Raw genomic sequence first — 15,253 nt, 5'->3', positions numbered from 1 at the left:
CATTTTGTTCCAGCCACGTAGTGCTCCAAACATGTGCACGTTACCCAAATAGGTACCTCTTGAAAAAAAAAAAATACCATGAGAACAACGCACATGTTATATTAGAAGTATTGAAACTTTTTAAAAATGGTATGCTTTATCTAAATCACAAAAGAAACATTTTGGGTTTCATGTCCCTTTAAAGGGACATTTGATTTATACGTTAATTCCCCATAAAAAGTAATTGTGTATAGAAAATCAGCTTTGCAATGTCCTTCCAATATTTATTTTGCCTGCTTTTCCTGTAATTTGAATCTGAAAATTGTAATCAGAGAGAGGCTGGGCTACATTCTGTGAAATTTAGCTGTACACTGATGACTTTATATATGTGCAGAAGCTAAAGTATATCTTTCCATAACTGTTCACAACAGAAGAGATAAGATAAATAATGCAAGAGGTTTTTAGGGGTTTAGTTGCAGGACTGCAAAACATTGCACACTTTGCTAAGAAAATGACAGTTTAAATGCTTTTAAAATGTTTATTTCCTATATGGACTTTTTATAGTTCATTGATTGATTATTGATGTGGACATAAAAATTACATAAATGTCCCTTTAACTCTACCCGAGAACAACTGGATTAATGGCAGTAAAAAAGAACGTAATATGCAATTTTATTTAAACCAGGAACATTAGCTGTAATGAAGAATATATTAAAGCTTTTAAAAATATTAATATACATATTAATTAGTATATAATTTACAGTCTGTATGCTGTTTCAGTTAAACATGTACATGGAACATATTTACAGTGTAAAGTTCAGTGTACTGTAAAATTGGTTTCGTAACAGATGCAAAGCTAGTACCTCTCCGTTCAACACCCCAGTGGGAGCATGTTTTTTTTTTAACCTTCTTGTTTTCATAGCTTTTCTTTAACCAGTACTTAAGAATTGAAATGTTCAGTATAGATGGGGATACAACAGGAAAAAGTCCCTTTAAGCAATTCATATGTGTAACCAGATTAGCACAAACATGATCCTCAGCAACTTATTTTGCTGTAAACATATATTATGCCCCTTTAAAAAAAAATAAAAAAAAAATATATATATCTTGTTGTGGTACTAGGAAACTTCTTGCAGAACAGTTTCCTGAAAATGTGTAAACAGGCTGTAAATTCTAAGAAAATACCTCAGGCATTTGGAATGTACGTCTCTACCCTTTCATTATGTCAGTTTTCTGTAATAACATACTTGTTAGGTTTAACATCTCAGGCTGAATGGACCTTCTGTAAAGCAGATCACTTACCAGAGAGGTGGTGGCAAACGGCCAGACGACTTGGCTTCAGTATGAACTGACACTGCATCTCTCGAGGCAGCTGCTCCATTAGGAAGAGCCCCTCTGTGTTGACAGGTACTGCATCACGGATGTGGCTCATTTTTATCCCATACGGGTATTCATGCCCTATTGGAGATATTCAAACATTACAAATGTGATGTATCTCACATGAGGAAATATGTCTGATACATTTGTGCCAACAGCACCACTATATTCTAACTGGATAAATACGTTTCACTGTGTTAAAATAGTAATAAAAAACACAAGAACACTATGAGTTTGCTGAATATTCAAATGAACTTTGTGAGCAGAACTCAGCTAGACAGGTGCAAACATCCAACCACTATAACAGCTTCGTACAGGAGATATTCATTATTTTACTAAACACATGTAGGCAGCAGGATGTTGGTAGAACAATTAGCAACAAAAAGTATACATACATTTAAAAAAAACAAAAAACTTTTTTGGTGATTCTAACACATCAAACTCCAAATTGTCCCGTGATATATAGGATTTTTGTAGCCGTGTGAGTCCCACTGTCCACTTTTTTTTCTCTCTATTTAGTCCAAGTTTCTGCTAAAACATTGTCTTTTAGAGTCCAAAAATCCCATCCAAATTGCACAAACAAGGCTTCAAACCTGACCATGTTTTGCTCAAACTGCCTCTCGGGTTGTGGTGTCAACTAACAAAAACAGCTATTTCATAAACAAAACCAATCAAAATGCGTTGAGCTTGCAGGGAAATCAGATCTCCTTATGTTATCACTTTCTGTACCCATAAATGATTTCTTATCTTATTTTTGTCTGTATACCAGATCCCAATACGTAGACAGAACAATTGAAAATTAACATTGTATTATTATTCTCTACTACCTCCTACTCGGGGTGTAATTTAAATTTATTGAGGGCCCCTTATACACTCAATAAATGCAAGTTTGTAAAAGCATAAAGGGTTAGATTACAAGTAGAGAGCTATTTAGCACTTTCGCTTGAGCGTAAACTTCTATAAAAATAAGTTTTTTGTGCGCATCAAGTAGCAAGTGTATTATAAGTTGAAAGTAAAATGTTGGAGTTCAAGCAAAACCAGACGGCCGCTAACAAAAGGACTTTGCAATATCGCAATTACGTTATCTATTCCAATAGACTTCAATAGAGAGCGCAGAAGAAAAAAACTAACATATCACTCCGGCTAACCCGACAGGAGTTATAGTAAATACAATTCTTATAGATATATAGGTATAGATATCTATTTTACATTTACATTATCAGATATATACGGTATATAGAAATAAATATTTAATAATAAAAATTAAAATAATTAATCGAGTTACGCATATTTTACATTCCTATGTTTTTCACATAGGAAAAATATTTTTTTTTTTTTATTAAATATATAGTTCTATATATAACTTATAGATATCTATACCTATACAAATAGATATACAGGTATAGATATATACAGATAAATATAGAAATAATTTACAATAAAAATAACATTGGAATGTTAAATACATACAGTAAATATACAGTTAAACACAAATACATATACAGATGTATACAATATAGCTCTTTGCAGTCAAACACCTTGTCATAGACCATATACCCTTGAGCCCTTCTAACTTTTTTTATATATATATATATATATATATTTATATAAATAATTTTTTATCAGATAGTGTTTATATGAGTGTAACTGTAATTTTGAATGTATTTATGTTCTGTTAAAGGCAACTTTTTAAAACGCACTACCCTCTATGCAAGGTTTTCAGTCACGCTAACCCGACAAGCTTAAAATACGATCACGTTTACTTTCAACTTGTAATACAAGCTCTATTTTCATTCCGCACAAAAAGACGATGTTGCTTGCGTGCAGCAGTTAGAGTGCAACTTGTAATCTAGCACACATTCTTACCTTTTTTTTTTAACATTATTTGATTAAAGCTGATTAATAATGGTATGCTCATTAATGTAAGGATTTTTTCTTACAGGTTTATTGGAAGAATGCTTCCTATTGTACGGATATTTGTTCTATCCTGGTTGTCTTTATATCCTTCTATATTTTCCTGATAAATATTCACATTCCAGCTTTTTATGTTTGAAAACGTTTTTGTAAAATTGAATTCTCTAGCAGAAACCTCACCAAGTTAATTACACTGAGATCTCACCACTATTACTCACTCAAGAAATACTTTCTCTTACTGTCATCCAATATGAAATCACAAGGTCAGACCTGAATTTACAGTAACAAGTGAAATTTTTAAGAGACTGATTGACTCAAAACCATTTAAACTCTACTTTAGATTTACCTATTCATGAAAATGTTTACCATCACACAACATAGTAAATATAATGTCCATCAAAAGTTCTGTAAGCAACAACCTATTGGGAAACAAATCACCCCACACTAATTTTTTAACTGTTTCAAAACTGTTCACCAGGGACGTTAAAAAGCAATGATAATAACAAAAAGCCTAAATGAGCAAGTGGACTATGCAGAGGATTTATTCAGCATGGATTTTTAAAATAGGATAATAGTCAAAACTGAAAGTTGCATTTACCAGTACAGATGGCATATTCCTCCTGTCTATTAAAAAGGCAAAATATCTAGTGGATCTATCAGTTAATCAACAAAGCAATAGCAATCTCCTGAAAGTTACAGGAGGAACTCACCTCTCTCAAATGAGAGAAACTGTGTTGATTTATTTTTGCCAGGGGCGCAGTTTAATTAACCCTTTCGTGTCAGGGCTAAAGTGCCTACATCGGAACAACTGTTCCGATGTAGACAAATGCACGATCGCAAGATTTCAATTATTGGATCGCGAGATTTAAATTATTGGATCGCGTCTGGGGGGGCGTCCCTACAACCCTAGGAACGCAATCCAGACCGCGATCAAATCCAGAAAGCACAGAAGGCTTCAGGACAGCCGTTAGCTATGACGTTCTGTTCCGTCATAACAGCTTTAAAGCCCAGTGTAATTATGATGGAATAGAACGGCATAACGGCTTTAAAAGGTTAATTACACTAAAGCTACTGGACAGCATTTATAAAGTAGAGGGCACACAAGATTCCACCCATGTTCAGTTAGGCAACATGTGCTGTCCACATTAGAATTGTAGTATTTACTTGTCCAGTCCCTCCCCCTGTTCTCATGCAAGCAACTGCCCAGGAAAAGGGTTGGTTAATCATCCAGGACAAATCTTAAAGGGACAGTCTAGTTAAAATGAAACTTTCATGATTCAGATAGGGCATGATTTTAAACAACTTTCCAATTTACTTTTATCATCAAATTTGCTTTGCTCTCTTGGTATTCTTTGTGGAAACCTAAACCTAGGTAGGAGTATATGTTCATTTCTAAGCCATTGAACTGCCTCTTATCTCAGTGCATTTTGACAGTTTTTCACAGTTAGACACTGTTAGTTCATGTGTGTCATATAGATAGCATTGTGCTCACTCCTGTGGAATTATTTAAGAGTCGGCACCGATTGGCTAAAATGCATGTCTGTCAAAAGCACAGAGATAAGGGGGCAGTGTCTGCTGAGGCTTAGAAATAAGGAAATTACAGGGGTAAAAAGTGTATTAATATAGCAGTGTTGGTTATGCAATACTGGGGAGTTGGTAGTAAAGGGATTATCTATCTTTTTAAACAATAACAATTCTGGAGTCCCTTTAAGACTGCTGCAGCTTGTGGTTGCACATGCACATTGAGTGAATCTGCAATGCAAGTGGCTCCTAAACCTGTAACTGTAGCATTATAAATGGATCCCAGTATGTCTAGTGAGTATAGAAACTACATAGGTCAAGCTTTATCTGACCCATCATTAAAAAGGAATGTTTATTTTTATCAGAGATTAAGACACAGTTTTAGTAGCTACTCCACGCCTTTATGTAAATTCTTAAAGGAATTAGCTCACGTCATCTAGAGGTTCATGTGACTCCTCATTTGAAAAAGTAATTACTTCTTTTTCCGTGTGGGGGGTCTAAATTTAATTTTGGTAGAGACAAATGTACAAATTGTAATATTAGTGAATTAAAACAATACAATAACATTTCTAACAATTACCATTTAGATTATCTCTAATGGTTTTTGTATCTAGGGCCTCTGATAAAGTTAGAATATACATTCTTGAAGAGACATGAAACCCCATTTTTTAAATTTAATTTAATGATTCAATTAAAGTATACAATTTCAAACAACTTTCCAAGTTACTTCTATTATCAAATTTGCTTCATTCTCTTTGTATCCTTTGTTGAAGGAGCAGGAATAAATAACTGGGAGCTAGCTGAACACATCCAGTGAGCCAATCACAAGAGGCATATATGTGCAGCCACCCATAGTAGCACAGTGCTGCTCCTTAAAATACCTAGGTATACTTTTCAACAATGGATACCAAGAGAAAGATGCAATTTTTTTAACAGAAGAAAATAGCAAAGCTGTCTAAAATCATATTCTCTATTGTATTGTATTGTATTGGGTACTTGTAAAGCGCGGCTAATCACCCCTAAGGGCCTCAAGGCGCTGCTCATTTTATCGAAGGATGAAAGGCTGAGTGGACCTCGCCGGGGATCGAACCTGCAACCCTTGGGTTGCTACAGAGCTCAGCCACAGTGCCTTAGCATGCTGAGCTATCTGTCCGGCTGCCGGCTATCAGAATCATGAAAGAAAAAAAATTGTACTTCATGTCCCTTGAAGATCTGTTATAGCCTTTAATCTTTCCTATATTCTCTGAAGCTGCACCCTCTTTGATCACATATGTATAGAATATTGTTTCTTGACAACATTCTAAACAGATACAAATATACTACTTACAAGCTGTATGTAATCATCAGCGAGATCACTGTAAACAGCTTGTTTCTCTTTTTGTAACAAACCAGGAACAAAAATATTGACAAAGAGACACAGATTTACAAAAGTATTTAGTGTAATCTAATCTATTTATTTTTGGTAGGCTTTACTTTTATTGCTCACATAAATAAACCCCTTGCTTTCATGGGGAAATGGATTATATTACAGCTAAAGAGCATATTAAAGTGCTATTGAAAACTTATCTATAAAACACTAGGGAGATTTAGTAAATATATTGTATGACACTGTAAACTAGAATTATGTCTACTCCAATGTAATTTAAAATGTAACTTCAATTAATTTTACAGTTTGTGGTGCTAGGCAATGTTAAAGGGGCATTGTACTCAAAACATTGTTTTATTATATGAAGAAACAAGATTTGAATATGTTTCTGCTTTATTTATTTATTGTCTAAAAAATGTGAAGTAATAGTGGTTTACATTTAAAGGGACATGAAACCCAAAATCTTTCTTTCATGATTTAGATAAAGCATAGAATTGTAAACATTTTTTCTAACTTCTAATATACATTTTGCTTTATTCTTTTGGTATCCTTTCTTAAAGGGGCAGCAATGCACTACTGGGAGCTAGCAGAACACATCAGTAAACCAATCACAAGAGGCATATATGAGCAGACACCAATCAGTAGCTAGCTCCCAGTTCCTCAGCCTATCTAGATATGCTTTTTAACAAATAATACCAACAGAATTAGCAAATTAGATAAAAGAAGTTAATTGAAAAGTTGTTTAAAAATTTATGTTCTATCTAAATAATGAGATTAATTTTGGGTTTATGTCCCTTTAAATTGGAAATAAAACCGCAGCATTTGCTGATGTTAAGTATTTTCTGCTAATACTCATTGGCGGCTATGGAATCAGCAGTACCTATCTACCAATGAATTACACAACTGATACAATAGTAAAAGGGACATTCTAGTCAAAATTGGAATCCACATGGATACATTTCATTTTTTAATCGAAGCATTTTGTAATATACATACATTAGCAAATAATGATTCTAATAAAAGCTATAGCTGTTTCAAAAGTGTATTTAAATATGCACCAGCATTTTAAACACAGTACTTGCTCAGAGAGCTCAATTTGTTAATTGCCAACATCATACAAGCTCCACTGGTGCTCTGAGCAGCTGCAGTATTTAACATGCCGGTGCACGTGAAGAGAAAAATGAGAACACTAAAACGGTGATGAATTTTACTAGAAACATTTTTGCCATTTATATTGGAAATATGTTTCTAGTCAAAGATGTAATTCATCTATGTGCATTTGCATTTTGAACGAACTGTCCCTTTAAAGGGACACTGAACCCATTTTTTTTCTTTTGTGATTCAGATAGAGCATGCAATTTTAAGCAACTTTCTAATTTCCTCCAATTATCACATTTTCTTCATTCTCTTGGTATCTTTATTTGAAATGCAAAAATGTAAGTTTAGATGCCGGCCCATTTTTGGTGAACAACCTGGGTTGTTCTTGCTGATTGGTGGATACATTCACCCACCAATAAACAAGTTCTTTCCATGGATCTGAACCAAAAGAAAAATTGACAATAGGAGCAAATTAGAAAGTTGCTTAAAATCACATGCTCTATCTGAATCACGAAAGTAAAAATTTGGGTTCAGTGTCCCTTTAAGTTTAAATTTAAATGTAAACAGCTTTATCTCAAAGTTTTTCAATGTGTTAAAATGCTGCTCTTTTATATTGATAATAAAAGTGCAAATTCAGTTTAAATATAAACATCATAAGCTGATTTAGATTTCATATCGAAACATTATCATCTCCTAAAAATATGCACAGATATATTGAATATATGGAATTTACCTACATATGGAACATTGATAAATATTTAAATAAAAAAATAAAAAGATGTCTTTTAAGGGACAGTAAAGTCAAAATGACACTTTAGCGATTCAGACAGAGCATGCAATTTTAAAGAACTTTCCAATTTTTTTATATTACCAAATTTATTTTGATCTCTTGGTATAGTTTGTTGAAGAAGCAGCAATATACTACTGGGACCTAGCTTAACACATCTAGTGAGCCAATCATAAAAGACATATATGTGCAGCTACCAATCACTGGATAGACTCCCAGCAGTGCATTGCTGCTCCTGAGCCTAACTAGGTCTGCTCTTCAACAAAGGATACCTTAAAGAATGAAGGGCATTTGATAATATACGTATATAAGAAAGTGTTGTTGTTTTTTTAAATAACAGCTGTATCTGAAACATTAAAGTTTAATTTTAACTTTACTGTCCTTTTAAAATATTTTGCCATATTTTATTTTAAACAAAATGTCATTAAATGTATTAATTTTAAATATAAAACGCACAGTCAAATATATCAAATGAAACACATATTTTTTTTTTCTAAATTACTCGGATAGTATTATTCCCCTATAAGCAAATGTGATCAGGTAATAACGTCCTATAGAAATGTCTATGCAGATAAAATGGCCGCTCCTTATTTATTGCAATATGTATAATGACAAGCATGTGCTAGCTGCCTTCAGGATTATCTCTGTCACTGAAATGTTTATGATTCCAATTAAGTCTGCCTATTTGATTCCACACATATGATTTTTCTTTGCTTAGGGGCATGTTTAAATATTTATGTGTTATATTTAGCTTAGCATAAACTGTTTTTGTCTTTGGTGTACTGGAAATCATGAAGTCGGCACATCTGCCTTGGAAATGCATTTATGCCAAGTCTATTTCAAGTTTTGTAGTTCAAAAAAAAAGATTGTTCAAAATTATTTTATTTTGCCAATTGTTCAAAGTTACACATTCCCTAAATATGGAATGCTACTATTTCCAGATTGCAATATATTGATAACCTTTATTATGTAACAAATTCCTTTTATGTAGAAAAAAAAACACGTAAAAGAGTTTACAAATAGAAATCAATATTATAAAAGAATAGGATATGTCTACATCTTGTCCTGCTTCAAAGTCATCAAGTAACCACAATAGACACTTGCTAGTCAAACATTCTTTGTGTGACTCTGGGCTATTGATTTTATGATAGCAACTACCATAAGATTTAAAGGGACAGTCAACACTAAAATTGTTAATGTTTAAAAAGATAGATAATGCCTTTATTTACCATTCCCCAGCTTTGCACAACCAACATTGTTATATTAATATACTTTATAACATTTACACCTCTAAATTACTACCTGTTTCTAAGCCACTACAGACAGCCTCGTATCACATGCTTTTTTATTTGCTTTTCACAACAGGAGATTGCTAGTTCATGTGTGTCATATAGATAACATTGTGCTCACGCCCTTTGGAGTTATTTAAGAGTCAGCACAACAGAGCACTAATTGGCTAAAATGCAAATCAATAGATAATAAATTAAGTCATGTGATCAGGGGGCTGTCAGAAGATGCTTAGATACAAGGTAATCACAGACGTAAAAAGTATATTAATATAACTGTGTTGGTTATGCAAAACTGGGGAATGGGTAATAAAGAGATTATCTATCTTTTAAAACAATAACAATTCTATGGTAGACTGTCCCTTTAACTCTTTAGCAGAGAGGGCTGTACTGCTTGGTAACCATATGCATTGAAACCCTGTATGGTAACTAAAGGGTTACACTAACATTCTCAGAACATACCTATAAGAGGATAAGGTGCATCGTCTTTGCCCGAGGTGACCCACAACTGGTAATCTGTAGCAGAGCCCTGCAGAACAAAACCACAAGAAGAGTATGAGAACGTAAATTGTTGTCAGAGGAGAAGGAAAGAAGCAGATTAGGTATCATAATAAATAGCTCTTTGTGGCAATCTATTCGTTAAGTGATGTCATCATGAGCGTATTTCCCCTGAGTTATTAAAACAAACAGTCTAGCTTAAAACCCCAGGGTAAGTATTTATTATTTCTGACACAATTTCACAGTATAAATCCTGCTTCGTATTACATAATGCTGGTAATGTAATATGAGAAAAGCAAACCGAACCTCACAGTAAATTAGAAAAGAAAATATATTGGTCTTTTAATGCCACAACATAAGGTCCACAGAATAAACTGCAGATATCCCAATGTCTTTATGCATCCCACATGATAATGCTCTTTAAAATGCTTTAGATCTGATTTTGCAACATCTTTAGTATTTTTCCTGATTTAAAGGCTAAGAAAAACATTTTTCTCTATGTTGCATCTAATAAATATATACTGTATGTATATGTATGTGTATCAATAAACTATAACGAAAGAAACCGGACACATCATGATAAATGCTCCTACTAAAGATAGGGAATAAAACATTCTTTAACATATCAATAAAGCTGAATATTTATTCTGTGCCTACAAATCTAGGCATAAAGTAGGCAGTGAACCTAAACTACATCACCTTAAAATAAAACAACATATGTAGAAAAAGTGCAAAATGGATGCAAAATGTTAAAACAATGGCTAAGTTATGTGACTAGCAAGGGCCCATAAAGTAATACACATCAGGAGCAAACAATCTGCAGGGTACAACAATTTTGCTACACCCCAGCTGCAGACAGAACCCCCTAGCAAAAGCCAGGAGGCACGACCTAAGCAGGTTCACGAATAGGGTTCTAAGTGGGTCGCAATAACCTGTAGTGTAGGCAGGCTAGAGCAAAGTAAGCAGAAGAAAAGAATAATGAAGCAGTCGTTAGTATAAGCAGGATTATAGAGAGTAAACAAGCATCACACAGAAAAACATAGCTGTATAGTAGCAGCAAGTTCATGCAATGAGTAAATATGAGAGTTCCTCGTAAAAAGGTCACCAACAGTGATAGACCCTCCACAGTGCGGTATACGGGAACAAAGACAGTAACAGTTATTTGTAACTCCAGATCCCGATGCAATGCTTAACAAAGAATGGTAAGCCAAATGTATCTGTATACAAAAGAAGAAGGAATCCTGCTCGACTCAAAGCCTCTCACTCAGCTTCAGGGCTTCAAGATACGACCTGCTCAGATGTAATCGCCAAACATCCGTGGCATCAGCTCGTTTTCAGACTCGTCTCCAGAGCATAACATTTGTCTGCTGAGAGCTCAAAATTTTGCCTGCTTCAAAAACACAGCCAAACATCCGCGGCTAGTAACAGCAATTGCTCCGATGCGATGGGCGTGGTCATGTGGCTTTAACAACCAATGCCTACTTGCGTTTCACCCCCTTGCCTCTTGGTAGACAGGGTTTCCTCAGGGCTAGTTGGTACATGTGTGTGTATGTATGTTTGGCTGTGTTTTTGAAGCAGGCAAAAGACTCTGGAGATGAGTCTAGAAATGAGCTGATGCCACGCATGTGTGGCGATAACATCTGAGCAGGTTGTTTCCGTATACCGCACTGTGGAGGGTCTATCACTGTTGGTGACCCTTTTACGAGGAACTCTCATATTTACTCATTGCATGAACTCGCTGCTCCTATACAGCTATGTTTTTCTTTACTCTCTATAATCCTGCTTATACTAACGGCTGCTTTGTTATTCTTTTCTTCTGCTTACTTTGCTCTAGCCAGGTTATTGCGACCCACTTAGAACCCTATTTGTGAAACTGCCCAGGCCGTGCCTCCTGGCTTTTGCTAGGGGGTTCTGTGTGCAGCTGGTGTGTAGCGGAATCATTGTACCCTGCAGATTGTTTGCTCCCGATGTGTATTACTTTATGGGCCCTTGCTAGTCACGTGACTTAGCCATTGTTTTAACATTTTGCATCTATTTTCACTTTTTCTACATATGTTGTTAATTTCAAGGTGATGTAGTTTAGGTTCACTGCCTACTTTATGCCTAGATTTGTAGGCACAGAATAAATATTCAGCTTTATTGATATTTGTTTAGTAGGAGCATTTATCATGATGTGTCCTGTTTCTTTTGTTATAGTTTATTGATACATGTAATATAGGGTGTGCACCATTTTTATGCTAGGTCTTTATACCATAGATTTATAATAGTGTTACATTGATCCTCTTAGTAATTAGTTTATATACATATATATCCCAAATGCATTTTAAATATGTAAGCAAATAAGGTCTCAATGCAAATGATCTTCTTTACATATCTGTTTCTGCTAAGAAAAATAATGTACTAATAATTTACTTCAAATTCTATGGTAGCTCCAATTTCCAATTAAACTGCACAAATTTAGGTAACTATTCATAAGTTCTAAGCATTTTTAACAAAGAAATTGCTTAAACCTTTACACAATAGGATGATTCCCAGTGTTATTCAATGCAATGTATTCCTTTATATGTCTAAAATATTATGTCATTTCATTAATCATAACATTTATATCTAAATATTTTAGTTACAAAAATTCAGCAAAATGGTCTCCAACAAATAACTTATTTCCTGGCAAAACTAGATCTGGAAAGAATCACAGGAACATTTCACCAATTCATATGGTTTAAAAAAAAAAAGGTTTTAATGAGATTTATTTTTCAGTTAACTTCCAGATTTTGTTGCAAACTGAAGACATTTTTTTATAGCTATATTTTTAAAGTAATCCCTAGTTATATGACCAGTTATGAACTTTGTATTGGATTTTAACTTAATATTATTACAGTTTAGAATTTATTCTGATTAATCAGCAGAATCTACACAAATGTTATAAAACGGCACATGCAGCTGTCATATTGTTTTATATATTCATGGTAACTAAGATTGTGTTTCTATTTGGAGACATTTACTATACACAGATAATAATAATAATAATATAAACAGTAACAATAAAAAGATGCTATTAATTAGTACTTTTTCTTGCTAATTTCCCATACAATGTTTAATAAAAACACACCTTGTAATGTACTTTCATGATTTTATTTTGTCACCTTTTCATATAACTTAAAGGGACACAAAACCCTTTTTTCCCCCATGATTCATATAGAGTGTGTGATTTTAAACAACTTTCCAATTTTCTTCTATTAGCTAAATTGTTTTGTTCCCTTGATATCCTTTATTGAAAAGGATACATAGGTAGGCTCAGGAGCTGCTGATTGGTGGCTGCATATATATATGCCTCATGTTATTGGCTCACCCAATGTTTCAGCTAACTCCCAGTAGTGAAAATGAAGCAAATTATATAATAGAAATAAATTGTAAAGTTGTTTAAAATTCTCTATCTGAACCATAAAAGAAAAATGTTGGTTTCATGTCCCTTTAAGTCTGAAGATTGTGTTTTTAAATGCATCCAGAAAGATTGAAGTGTGTCCTGTAGACTCGTGTTTCTTAATCTGAGGGTTCCCACAAGGTTTAACAAAGTACTGTGCACGGTAGAACAGGAGGGGTCTCTGGTATAACAGTAGGCTAAGTTGCAATTGCTAACAGCAGTGAAGCAATTAGACAGAAAATAATAGGAGCTTGCTGATGACATTCACTTGTTCTTCAATGTATGTTTTGTTGGCTAAATTGTATTAACTCGTCATGCAACCAGGTTCAATTCAAATTAATGCAGATAAAATTCTTTGTATTAATGTCATGGGACACCCAGGCTGTGTGTATGTGTGTGTGTGTGTGTATATGTATGTGTAAGTATATTTATGTATGCGAGTATTTTTGTGTTGTGAGTGTTAGTGAGTGTGCATGTATGAGTGTATGTACATGTATGAGTGAGTGCATGTATGTGTGAGTGTATGTATGTGTGTATGTTGTGTGTGAGTGAGTGCATATATGTGACTGTGTGAGTGTGCATGTATGAGTCAGTGTATATATGTGTGATGATTGATGGTGTATGTATGAGTTTGGGTGTAAGTGTGTATGTATATGTGTGTCTGTGCATGTATGAGTTAGTGTATGTATGTGTGAGTGTGTATGCATGAATGAGTGTGTATGCACAAGTGTGTATGTATGAGAGTATGTGTGTATGTATAAGTGAGTATGTGTAATTGAGTGTTTATAAGTGTATGTTGTGTGTGAGTGAGTGCATATGTGTGTCTGTGTAAGTGTGCATGTATGAGTAAGTGTATGTATCTGTGATGAGTGTGTGTGTATGTATGAGTTTGGGTGTGCTGTGTGTGTGTATGTATATGTGTGTCTGTGCGAGTGTGCATGTATGAGTTAGTGTATGTATGTGTGAGTGTGTATGCATGCATGAGTGTGTATGCACAAGTGTGTATGTATGAGAGTATGTGTGTATGTATAAGTGAGTATGTGTAATTGAGTGTTTACAAGTGTATGTATGAGAGTATGTGTATATCTAGGAGTAGCTTTTTAGTTAGGCACATATCTAATTTTGTACCTCTTCAAATATGCACACATTTTTGCCACTTGGCGAAAATTTGCAAAAGCCCACTGCAAAGAAAGTTAGTGGGAACAGTGTGTGAAGAGTACAAATAGTGAGACTTTACTTATCGCCACACATGAGGGAGAAGCCTACATGGAAGGTAAATGGAACTAGACAATGAGTGTAATCATTAGTGATAAGCAATGGCCACAAAAAATGTATTTACTTATTTTCATTAATAATCCCCTCACTGTGGTATACTGATGTATATAAAACAAAAACAGTATATTTGTCTGACCAGGGGTTTGTTTTGGAGTATATTTAAAAAAATATGGGTCGTGGAAAATGTTTCCAATGTAAAAAGGGGTCCCAGTTGAAAAAAGTTTAAGAAGCTCTACTGTAGACTAGAACATTTTAAACCTGCAACATTCTATGCAGTGATTGAGAACAGAAGTTCAGTTATATCTTTCTATAACTGGCAACAAGAGATAAGAAAAATGCTCAAAAGGATTTTTAAGGGTTATGTCCTAGGACTGCAAAAAACAAACAAAAAAATACACTTTTCTAACAAAATTACAGTTTAATTTTTTTTTTTTAATGTATTTTTTTCTACAGAATTTTGGCAATGCAGAATTGAAATGCTGATATATACTATCCATACATAAAAAGAAAATTTATGCTTACCTGATAAATGTATTTCTTTTTTGACATGATGAGTCCACGGATCATCTTAATTACTATTGGGAATATCACTCCTGCCCTGCAGGAGGCGGCAAAGAGCACCACAGCAAAGCTGTTAAATAGCTCCTCCCTTCCCTACCATTCCAGTCATTCGACCGAAGTTAAGGAGAGAAAGGAAGAAACAAGGTGCAGAGGTGTCTGAAATTTATAAC

The 15,253-nt window shown here is 34.2% G+C and overlaps 1 protein-coding gene across 1 annotated transcript in view; it reads right to left on the bottom strand.

Moving 5' to 3' along the window:
- ARHGAP20 (Rho GTPase activating protein 20) overlaps nucleotides 1-15,253 on the bottom strand; it is a 320,100-nt gene that overhangs the window by 43,261 nt on the left and 261,586 nt on the right. Inside the window, exons 8-9 of the mRNA XM_053708537.1 lie at nucleotides 9,791-9,857; nucleotides 1,282-1,437 (exon numbers count right to left, since the gene is read on the bottom strand). Of these exons, the coding sequence (XP_053564512.1) occupies nucleotides 1,282-1,437; nucleotides 9,791-9,857 (223 nt within the window). The remainder of the gene's footprint in view (nucleotides 1-1,281; nucleotides 1,438-9,790; nucleotides 9,858-15,253) is intronic.

The sequence above is a fragment of the Bombina bombina genome, chromosome 3 (genome assembly GCF_027579735.1).
Source record: "Bombina bombina isolate aBomBom1 chromosome 3, aBomBom1.pri, whole genome shotgun sequence".
Classification (NCBI taxonomy): domain Eukaryota; kingdom Metazoa; phylum Chordata; class Amphibia; order Anura; family Bombinatoridae; genus Bombina; species Bombina bombina.
The sequence above is the reverse complement of the archived record's forward strand: the minus strand, read 5'-3'. Positions and strand labels throughout refer to the sequence as shown.